Source organism: Micromesistius poutassou (assembly GCF_964030765.1).
Source record: "Micromesistius poutassou genome assembly, chromosome: 5".
In the NCBI taxonomy this organism is placed as follows: domain Eukaryota; kingdom Metazoa; phylum Chordata; class Actinopteri; order Gadiformes; family Gadidae; genus Micromesistius; species Micromesistius poutassou.
Window position 1 is genome coordinate 3,269,309 of NC_140275.1, and position 11,311 is coordinate 3,280,619.

The 11,311-nt window shown below is 44.1% G+C and overlaps 2 protein-coding genes across 4 annotated transcripts in view; both read left to right on the forward strand.

Moving 5' to 3' along the window:
* vamp5 (vesicle-associated membrane protein 5) overlaps positions 1 to 5,573 on the forward strand; it is a 6,909-nt gene extending 1,336 nt beyond the window's left edge. The window contains 3 exon segments of the mRNA XM_084467826.1: positions 1,769 to 1,912; positions 3,680 to 3,760; positions 3,762 to 5,573. Of these exon segments, the coding sequence (XP_084323952.1) occupies positions 1,769 to 1,912; positions 3,680 to 3,760; positions 3,762 to 3,839 (303 nt within the window). The 3' untranslated portion in view covers positions 3,840 to 5,573.
* A 1,629-nt stretch (positions 5,574 to 7,202) lies between these two features.
* Positions 7,203 to 11,047, forward strand: rnf181 (ring finger protein 181). 3 transcript variants are annotated; one of them, XM_084468241.1, is made up of 6 exons: positions 7,203 to 7,227; positions 8,072 to 8,173; positions 8,280 to 8,413; positions 9,019 to 9,134; positions 9,583 to 9,657; positions 10,267 to 11,047. In XM_084468241.1, the coding sequence occupies exons 2-6, from the start codon at positions 8,088 to 8,090 to the stop codon at positions 10,324 to 10,326; spliced, it is 471 nt and encodes a 156-aa protein (XP_084324367.1). In that variant the 5' UTR covers positions 7,203 to 7,227; positions 8,072 to 8,087; the 3' UTR covers positions 10,327 to 11,047. The 3 variants fall into 3 exon arrangements, with proteins under 3 accessions (XP_084324367.1, XP_084324368.1, XP_084324366.1); XM_084468240.1 differs by lacking the exon at positions 7,203 to 7,227 and adding an exon at positions 7,372 to 7,390; XM_084468242.1 differs by lacking the exons at positions 7,203 to 7,227; positions 9,019 to 9,134; positions 9,583 to 9,657; positions 10,267 to 11,047 and adding exons at positions 7,260 to 7,390; positions 8,882 to 9,018.
* Positions 11,048 to 11,311: the final 264 nt, after the last annotated feature.

The following is an 11,311-nucleotide window of genomic DNA, read 5'->3' on the forward strand; positions in this document are numbered from 1 at the left end:
AGTCCTACAGCAGTGTGTGTGTGGTGGAAACACTGCTGAATGTTGAAGGACACACAGGTCACACAGGACACACACACACGGACGCGCACACACACACACACACACACACACACACACACACACACACACACACACACACACACACACACACACACTCTTTAGACCTCTGTTCTGCTCCCTTTAGCTTCCTGAGAGGGGTAAAGACACTATGGGCCCTATTTAAACGGTCTAAAATGCATGTGTTTTGGCACAAAACAGAAGTGGCTTTGTGGGCGGTTCTATGGCGCTGTTGCTATTATGACGGCGGATAAATGGCTCTTGCGCCTGATGCAAATCTAAAACGGGTTGGGCTGAAACCCGTATGTGTGTTTTTGGCGTAACGTGCCATAAACCAACGAGAGTTCCATCTCCCATCCCCTTTAAGAGCCAGCGCATTTGACTTGACGAGTTGATATGCATGACCACTTGAATTTCAAACTTCAAAAGGCTCAGTTTATGGCCAAATAATAGGCCTAATTCACATATGGAATAGCGTTTTCTTCTCCAACTTCAGAAACACTGATTTGTCATGTAAATTGCTATACTCATCAATCCTAAAAGTTATGGGCTTGTACACGATGTCTGTGTCAAGAACATATGTGGTTGCTGTACGGTGTTTGCAGATGCATTGATTTAAAAGTACAACTTACCGCTGTATCAGCTGTTCTTTCCCAAATCATTTAACCAACCATTTACCCTAAAACGAGATTTAGTTTTGGAAGGCTGGACCTCCGACCTGCCATGGCACGTCAAAATAGCAAAACCAACTGCGCTATCCGCTAGTGCATTTAGACCAGGCACGCCTCTCCAGGCACAAGTGTAGTGGTGCCTGTTTCTTGCGGTGGAAAACCAGCTTTGCACCGGGTTCAAACTAGCAACGATACATGCATCAGTGTAGAAAGTAAATTGCACTGGGTGCTAGAGAGGGCCCAATAGGACCGTTAGAGACTACTTCCTCTCCTGTCACACGCACACACACACGCACACACACACACACACACACACACACCTACGCACGCACGCACACACACACACACACACACACAGGGCACACATGAATCCGCTGTTGTCTCTTCTGGTTGGGTGATATTCACAACCAGAATAACCTGATGTCGCCCTCAGTTTTCGTTTTCGGTTTCAATAAGTGTTGTTGTCTTCCTGGCTCGTGAACCAGTAATCAAGTTAATTCTGAAATGAATATTAGAACTACTCACATACTATTACAATGTAAATAGCTACTCTGCTCTGTCCAGTGGTCCACATGTTTGGGGGCAAATCCACTTAGTAATTACAAGCTTTGCTCCCTCCTGCTCCCCCTCCCTCCTCCTCCCCCTCCTCTTTCTCTTCCTCCTCCTCCTCTTCTCCCTCCTCCTCCTCCTCTTCCCCTCCTCCTCCTCTTCCTTCTCCTCTTCCCCTCCTCCTCCTCCTCCCCTTCTCCCTCCTCCTCCTCCTCCTTATCCTTCTCCTCTCCTCCTCCTCATCCTTCTCCTCCTCCTCATCCTTCTCCTCTCCTCCTCCTCCTCCTCCTCCTCATCCTTCTCCTCTCCTCCTCCTCCTCCTCCTCCTCCTCATCCTTCTCCTCTCCTCCTCCTCCTCCTCCTCCTTCTCCTCTCCTCCTCCTCCTCATCCTTCTCCTCTCCTCCTTCCTCTCCTCCTCCTCTTCTCCCTCCTCCTCCTCCTCCTCCTCCTCCTCCCCCTCTCCTCCCCCCTCTCCTCCTCCTGGGGTCAGATGAACGGTAGGAGCCGCCTGCAGAGGGCCGAGGAGGAGGTGTTGGAGGTGAAGGGCATCATGATGGACAACCTGAAGAAGGCAGACGAGCGGGCCGACAAACTGGAGGACCTCGAGTACAGAGCGGAGGACATGCTGGCCAAGGTGAGCGGTCAAGGGTCACACAGCACGTCAACACCCAGAGGTCAAGGGTCACACAGCATGTGAACACCCAGAGGTCAAAGGTCACACAGCATGTGAACACCCCCGTCTCCCCAGGGGGAAAGGAGACACGTTGCGGACGCGGCTGAGGTGGGTAGTTTAGGTATTAGGTTAGAAATGGTTAGTTTAGGTTAGAGGTGGGTAGTTTAGGTTAGAAATGGTTAGTTGAGGTATAATGTTAGAGATGGTTAGTATAGGGAAGAGATGGTTAGTTTAGGTTAGAGATGGTTAGTTTAGGTTAGAGATGGTTAGTTGAGGTATAATGTTAGAGATGGTTAGTATAGGGAAGAGATGGTTAGTTTAGGTTAGAGATGGTTAGTTTAGGTTAGAAATGGTTAGTTGAGGTATAATGTTAGAGATGGTTAGTATAGGGAAGAGATGGTTAGTTTAGGTTAGAGATGGTTAGTTTAGGTTAGAGATGGTTAGTTGCGGTATAGAATAGAGTGGCGGGGAGGCAGTCCAGATCACTCTACCATGTGATCCACATATATACAGTATATATACAGTATATATTGTATGTATATATGTATATGGATGTATATATAAGTGTACAAGTATATATATAAGTATATATATTATGTAAATGGTTGTATATATGGATGTATATATGGACATACGCTGGTAGTGTGGAGGAGGGAAGCACACAGAGGTTATCCTGATGTCTTAAAATACCCCGTAAGGTGGAGCAGGAGAGGAAACACAAATGTACAATTTACATCCTGATTGTGTTTTATGAGGGTATTTTTAGAAAGGTATTTCCTATTGTGTGTGTGCTGAAGATGGCTGGGGGACGCAGAGGTCCAGGACATGCCAGGGGTCCTGCTCTCCGTCGGGGGGGGGGGGGGGGGGGGGGGAGAATAGGCGTTGGGGCTGGTCAGCAGACTGGGTCCCCACCAGTCCCACAATGCCCCTCTTCAGCCTGTTACATCACCTTGGGCTGAGAGGCCTGCTGTGAGTGAGCCGTGTGAACCAGGGCAACAAAGAGGAAGGGAAATTGTGAGGGCATTGAGAGGCGGCCTCATAGCCAGAGAGCTTTAACCGGCCTCAGAGCAGAGGAGCTGGGCCTCAGAGGTTCTTTAACTGGCCTCTGAGCCTCAGAGCTGGGCCTCAGAGGTTCTTTAACTGGCCTCTGAGCCTCAGAGCTGGGCCTCAGAGGTTCTTTAACTGGCCTCTGAGCCTCAGAGCTGGGCCTCAGAGGTTCTTTAACTGGCCTCAGAGCAGAGGAGCTGGGCATCAGACGGCCTTTAACCGGCCGCTGACTGGAGCTCTGCAGGGCACTGCCCTGGTCGATGTGTGACCAGTAGTTTGACTCTCTGTAGTTGTGTTTCTGTGAAGCGTTGCCATCTTGTCTCTGACTTTTATAGCATAGTATGTGGTCAGCTTAGAAGTCTCTATCTGGTTACATGTTGGTCTGTCCGCTGGCTAAACGACCTTAACAACGATACAACCACCATGTCAACAAGCTGACTGTTTCCTTGTTGTTTTCTGACCATCACACCCACCCTGCGTTTGGATTGTTTCTCGATTCCTGCTGGTAGGGTTTCCCTTTGCGCTTTTGATCCGTCATTTCAGTATGTGCATCTTAATTAAACTAACTAACTAACCAAACACAGACCGGCTCCTTAACGACGTGTATTGGAATTGACTGTACAGAGCGCGATCGCTAAGTGACTCCATATGAAATATTAATATCTAATGTTTTCCTTGCAGAGTAAAACGTTCGGGAAGACCACCCAGAAGGTGAAGCAGAAGAAGCGCTGGGAGAACATGAAGATGAAGGTGGTGCTGGTGGGGGGTGGCGGTGGCTGCCCTCCTCATCGTCATAGGGATCATCATATACTACATCGTCAGGTCCGCCGGAGGGGAGTAGCTTCCATGCTAACCCGATGCTAACAGGAAAGGGTTCCCTTCCCTGAGGAAGTTCTGGTGAAAGGCCAGGCTGAGATGACGGACCGAGACGATGTTTTGGTGTTGAAGCTGCACGTTCTGTTTCATTCTTTTGTTTGGTAAAAAGGTCTTCAAAGCTGTTGTAGGTAAGATTTGAGAATAGGAAGGAGAGAGAGAGAGCAGAAGAGGGAACGATTTTGAAACCGAACCAATCAGGAGACAGGCTCTGATTGGTGAGGAATGAGCCCGCTCTATGTAAAATATGCTCTGATACACTGAGGCAGATCCAACCAGAGCAGATCTTTTCACAAAGCATTTGACTCACTAACAGCCGATGGATGGCGACGGCATTTCCAACTAATTACACTGAAATGACCTTGATCTTACCTACAGCGCCTTTGAAGACTCACCTATTCATTGTATGTACTTTGTGTGTGTTTGTTTTTTAATATGGTACCAACAGCTGCTTCTGCTTAAGGAGCTCTGCTGAAAGACATTATTCCCCAGAGTTCTGGTGGAGAGATGCTTTACTGACCACCACGTCACCGAGAAAACACCTGTGTTCTAGGGGAACATGTACAACAAGTTGTAACACCTGTTTTGTAAACGTAGAAATCTCCATACAGTCCAATCCTAGTTGACATTGTCGTTCAATTACGTGACAAATTTTTTTTTGGTTTAGGCTTAACTATATGCAAATTTCAGACTTTATTTTTCAATATGAAAGAAAATTTCTGACCTTCCTTCACTCGAATGTTTCAACAGAGAAAGTGAAACAAATTAAGGAGAAGTACAAAATATTGTGGGTTTCTATTATGTTTATTGAGGAACATGATCATTGGGGAAGGCAGTTAAGAAATAGACAGTCACTCGGTTTGGTTTGTGTTGAAAGTAAACCCAGGCTCATTACCCAGGCAGGTATTGTGATTCAGTTGGAGAATAAGCAAACTCCTGAACAACTGATGTTGGAGAATCAGTTACGACAAATAACCCTTCCTCTTTCCTTTCTTTGATCGCTATAGTACTGATCTCAACGTGCCGTGAGGTCATTTTCATTACTTTAAGAACAAAGTGTGTCTTAAGTCTTTAGTGTGAAGTCCTTAAAGAGAAAGAGAGCTCTGATGATGAGAGAGTTGATGTGAGAGTTGAGGATTTCTGTTGAGGTGAGAGTTGATTTGAGAGTTGATGAGCTCTGTTGATTTGAGAGTTGATGAGCTCTGTTGATTTGAGAGTTGATGAGCTCTGTTGATTTGAGAGTTGATAAGCTCTGTTCATTTGGGAGTTGATGAGCTCTGTTCATTTGAGAGTTGATGAGCTCTGTTGATTTGAGAGTTGATGAGCTCTGTTCATTTGAGAGTTGATGAGCTCTGTTCATTTGAGAGTTGATGTGAGAGTTGTGAGAACTGTTGAAGTGAGAGTTGATGTGAGTGTTGTGAGCTCTGTTGATATGAGAGTTGATGTGAGAGTTGTGAGATCTGTTGATATGAGTTTTGTGTACAAACGTCGCTGCGGAACAAACAGCCAACTGAGCTCAAAACAGAGACACACTTTTGTGTTTAATTTTATCTGGCTTCTCATTCTCAGTGCTGGTTTGTATTTTTGTTTGTTTTTGATCTCTGAATGTAAAACATGTCGTGCCCACAGTTCAATAAATAAATATATATATATCGAAAAAATAAATGTTCCATATTTCTGTATCTGTCAGCTATGTCAAAATATGTACTTTCCCCAGACCACTGTTAGGGAAAGTCCCCTTCTTTCTCCACTTTCTATTTTGGTTTATTTTTCTCATTTGTTATTGTATTATTATTATATATTAGTATTATATTATTGATATTAATATTATCATCATACAGCAATAGGTTACATTTCGATAGTAGTAATCCAGTATGAGACACTACAATTCATACCAAACCCAACGACCCCTGAGCGATGTGATCCAGGGTCCCTGGTGCTGCTGTCTGTATTCAGGCGTTGTCTCTCCATGTGGACTTGGAGAGCAGGCAGTGTTTAACCCAATTACTGATTTCTAAAGATCTCATCCTTACATCATCGGACGACAAGGAGTTTCCCACAAAACAGCCTTTTCAAAATTCACCACCTATAACAACATACACATCACACAGTACGTTTTTATCATGTATTAAATCAGAATCAGAATTACTTTTAGTAGATCATATTGTACAAGTACACATGAGTAAAAATGATTAGGCTTGGTTCCTCAACAGCCCCATAGAAGCAACAGTACAAGATGAAGTAAAAATAAAAATATGTACAAATAAGTAAAAATAAGTATAGCAGAAGTCGAAGTGGTACCAGCCACGGTTGATTCTAGTGCAGGCTATCTATTAAAATGTATGTACGGATTTAAATAAAGCATTAGTTTGTGTACTGTAGGCCTACTACACTAACGAATGCTTTAGTGAGGGATCTATACAGCGCCACCTGCTGGTGAGAGAGTGAATTGCACCACTGTATTCACCCTGATATCTTCACTGAATTATTCAGCGTTCAGCGTTGTTCACTGTGCTGCTCTTTGTGTTAGGAAAGAGATGTTCGCACAATAAACATTTATGTGTTCCTTCCTTCAAATAACTAAAGGGGGCATCACACTAGGTACTCATCTTGCTTCTGGAAACATTGGACCCGAAGCTTGTATGTGTTTTAAATGTGTTTGTATTATAATTGTTGATGCCTCATTTGCATCCTTCTTAAATGTTTTGTATTGTTTTATATATATTTATTTTTTGGCCCTTCCTGTATCTTGAATAAAGTTGATTGATTGAATGAGGCATAGTATTTAGAATAGAGAGTTATGTCTGTTGGGTTTGTGGTTTGACAGCCCATTTAATCAACCGCTACAAACATGGGCAAGTAGTCAGAAACAATGACTTACATTTATTTGCCTGGTTGTAAAATACTCAACTTCATGACCTTAGTGGCATTATGCTGCGAATCACAGCTAAACGGAGTGAATCAACCTCTCCCTCTGCTGCTCACAAGGCAGCATAAAGAGTTGTATTGACTGCATTCAACAAGACTCTTAAAAGTACTGATAGATGAGATATGAATAGATAAGAATAAAAAACTAAAACAAAGAAAACAAGTCGAAACGTTAAAATAATTATAAATAAGTATACTGATGTTTGAAGAAAAAAATTATAATAATAAAACAAAGAAAACAAGTAGGAAAGTTAAAATAATTACAATTTTGCACTTTGAGTCTGCCTTGTGTATGAAAAGTGCTATATAAATAAAGTTGCCTTGCCTTGCCTGTAATTATGCAAACGTAATACTTTTAGCGGTCACGCGGTCCCACACGTCATACCCGGAAGCGTGACGCGAGTTAGCATTGCTAACCGGAAGCTAGGGTAAGTGTCACTCGTTTAGTCTGCCCAGTTTACGAACCAATCCTCCGATATTCAGCGTACTTCGTGATCTAACGACCTCTCTTCGTTATGAATCGTTACTAAACCTAATTCATGTTTTCATGAACCGAGTCTGCCCCTGGCGGTGGATATCCAGAGCCTCTCGGTTAGCATGTAGCTTCAGTCAGCTCTGTGTTCAATGCTCATGTTTTTATAAATTTTATTAACGAACATCATATTAATAACTACTGCCTGAATACAGAGTGGTCTCATAATATGCTGTATCGTTCAATACCGTTTCAGGCCTACTAAAGTGTTGTCAGGTTTTCTGTCTTTGTTACTTGTGCCATAATACTTATTTATAGTTTGTATGTCTTCAAACATTTGTATACTTACACACCATATATTTATGTATAATGCTTGTCTTCAAAAAATATGATACTTATAGCAAACACTTATTCATAATGCTTGTATCTTCAAACCGTAGTATATTTGATTACCATGTACTTATTGATAATGCTTACCTTCAAACCGTAGTATACTTGTATACCATGTACTCATTCATAATACTTCAGAGCTGCCAACTCTAACGGTTTCACCGCTTTTGCCTGCTTACACACGTTCACACGCCACACATCCAATTTCTCACGGCAAAAAAAAAAAAAAACACGCGTCCGTCCGTCCCCCCCAGTCAACATTTACACCCACGGACCCTGCTATAAGGTATGCATTACAAGATTCTACAGAATCTCACGCCGGCGAAAAGTTGGCAGCCCTGATACTTATATCTTCAAACCGTAGTATACTTGTATACCATCTACTCATTTATAATACTCGTGTCTTGTAGGATTGAGGCGAGGACAATGGCGTCCTACTTTGACGAGCACGACTGTGAACCCACCAACCCAGAGGAACAGTACCGCCAGAATGCCCTCCTGGAGCTGGCCAGGTGAGAACAAATGATGTGAAACCATCACAGCCCCATGTTAAAAGAATGAAACCCAATGTCCTCCTGACACGCCTGTCTGACCCTCCCAAACCCCCCCACCCCCCAGGTCTCTGATGCAGGGCCTGGACATCGACTCGGACGCCTTCGACCTGTCGGACTGGGACCAGCGGCTCCCCCCCCCAGCTGCCACGGCTGCGGTCCGGACCCTGTGTGTGGTGGTCGTCTCCGCCGAGCAAGCAGGTGAGCCACACAGCTCTGCAGCCTACTGACCTGCTAACCACTGCGAACAGACGCCCCTCTGACGCACTTATTGTACGTTGTACGTTCTTGCACTTAAAAATAGTACTTTGCATTGTGTAGCGTCTTATCCTAGCTCTCTTTGTTGTAAACGGGGAATGTGTTAACCTAGCGGTTGTTAGTGCTTGGCACTTGGTTCTATGAACCTTACTGTACCGACAGCGATATATTGTTTCTCTTTCTTTTAACAGATGTAGTTATTGTAAGTCGCTTTGGATAAAACCGTCTGCTAAATGCCCTAAATGTTAATGTAGGGGTGGAGGGTGTATATATATGTATACATATATATATCTTTTTCTATTTCTATTTGTGGGGGGAGGAGAGATTGGCTCTTGTTGGTGGTATAGGAAATGCTCTTATACACAAGCCTCATAATTTTAACTTCTTATTGTTTAATGACAAAATAACTAGGATCACAGAATCATTTGAAGGAGAGAGAATTGTCAAGATGGTTGGACATTGATGGGATGCTGAAAGAAAGGGGAGCTGAGTGTGTGAACCTCCTCCGTTCTGAGTGATTGAGCCCGGCTGTGTTGCCGTTCTGACAGACAGAGGTCTGAAATGTCCTGTGTGTCTGCTGGAGTTTGAGGAACAAGAGACGGTGCGACAGATGCCCTGCAAACACTTCTTCCACTCAGGCTGTATCCTGCCCTGGCTGGGGAAGGTGAGCTCCTCCTCTTCGTCACCTTCACACCATACCCTCATCATCATCCTCATGACCTTAATGACCTTATCACCATGACCACATCATGATAACTGTCACACCATGACCTTATCATCCTCATGACCTCACAACCTCATCCTTACGACCTCGTCCTCGTGACCTTCAGAACCTCATCATGACCTCTACAATGTCACCCTGACCTCAACATCCGCCTCACAACCTTAATGACCTCATCCTCATGACCTTCAGACTGCTCATCGTGACCTCTACAATGTGCCCCTGACATCATCCTCACGACCTTGACGACCTCCTCATGACTTCTAAAACATCATCATGACCTCATCACCTCCACAACCACCAGCTCATCATCACCTCATCTCGAACCACTGCTGTGTGTAAGTGCTATTGCCAATTTTCATGTTTTGGAATCTGGTGTTTCCGATCCCAGACCAACTCGTGTCCGCTGTGTCGTCTGGAGCTGCCCACAGACAACCCAGAGTATGAAGAGTTCAAGAAGGACAAGGTAGGTCCTCCTCGTTCACTTTGCTCTGAAATTGTTCTTTTGTCTGCGATATGGTGTTTTGATGGGTCCTCTACTTTATCACCAGGGTTACGTAACATTTAATCCTCAACAGAAGCTTTTATCCCAAGAGTCTTGGAAGATGCAATGAAGGCACTCCATCAAAAACATTGGACTAGCTTCAAAACAAAGCAATGAACTGAACGAGGTGCAAGAAAAGCAAAACAGCTGGAAAGAGTGCAAAGAAGCTTAGGAATCACATACACATGGTTAGCATGGTAGTTCAGTCCCATTTCTCTCTACAGTTGTAGTTCGTTGTGGTCCTTTAACCCTTCACCCTTAAACTGGTGGTAAAATGGGTGATCTTTAACCAGGTGGTAAAATGGGTGATCTTTAACCTGGTGGTTAATTGAGTGCACTTTTAACCAGGTGGTAAAATGGGTGCTCTTTAACCTGGTGGTAAAATGGGTGCTCTTTAACCTGGTGGTAAAATGGGTGCTCTTTAACCTGGTGGTAAAATGGGTGCTCTTTAACCTGGTGGTAAAATGGGTGCTCTTTAACCTGGTGGTAAAATGGGGCCCCCTGACCAACTGGACTCTCTGTGTCTTTCAGGCGAGGAGGAGGCAGCGAGAACACAGACTTGAGGACCTACATGGAGCCATGTACACATGACACCTCGCCACTGCAATGCATTCTGGATTCCGGCCCTCGTCTTCCCCGCTCTGTTTTGGTTTGGTGTTTCTTATCCGGGGAGGCGGGACAGAATTTTCCTTTCAAACAAAGAATGGACTGATTTAGCTTAGAGATACGAGCTGTAATACGGGCTGCACACACATTCCAACATGAAGCCATCTGCCGGACTGCTGACTACTGAATAGGCATGTTCATCATCATCTCTGCCTTCCAACTGCACCCTTTTATAGTTTTAATGATTCTATATTATTGACCAATATTGTGTACATGAGAAACATTTTTACGTTGCCCCCCCCCCCGAAGATTTTTGAAAAATAACCACTCAGGCATAATATGGTTGTATGCGTTTGAAAATGAAGGAAAGACATGGATACTTTCCAGGGTTTATTATCAGCATCCCTCGCTCCATCGGATTGGGTGCACATATATCTATATCTATATATATTTATAGAAGTGTGATAAATAAATTTATATAATCTGTCTGATCGCTGATGTCTGAGATCTGTGTAGCCAGATCTCCACCATGCAAACACCCACCGCCACACCAAACATGTGTATCCACGTTTCTTGTGCTTCGTTTCTGACATGAAAATAAATGATAAATCTCAAGGCTGATGTTCAGTAAACCCAATGTATTGCTGTGAAGTGTCAGTAAAATGGGTTCTCTATTGTTTGAAGACTCCACCTTACATCTTTCATATGTATATACAGTACATACATATAAAATGGTAACCGTACCGTATGTGTACCATTTCAAATGTAGTAATGCATAATGAAATGCATGCATGTGCATGCAAGTCTCTCCGCTCAGAACAATGCGGACCTTGTAACAGGAATGTGGCTGATCTTCTGCAGACCACCATGGGTTCGCTGTCATCCCCACTACGTGATGCATGATCCACAACGCTGAGCACTAGCAGACTTGACCTTCCTGTCACGGGTGATAAGTCACCGTACACTCCGT

Excerpts from the sequence above, each read along its gene's own strand:
- rnf181 (XM_084468241.1), top strand. The coding sequence starts at position 8,088 with ATGGCGTCCTACTTTGACGAGCACGACTGTGAACCCACCAACCCAGAG. Across the intron at positions 9,135-9,582 it reads TCCTGCCCTGGCTGGGGAAG|ACCAACTCGTGTCCGCTGTG; the intron begins GTGAGCTCCTCC and ends TTCCGATCCCAG. Across the intron at positions 9,658-10,266 it reads AAGAGTTCAAGAAGGACAAG|GCGAGGAGGAGGCAGCGAGA; the intron begins GTAGGTCCTCCT and ends TGTGTCTTTCAG.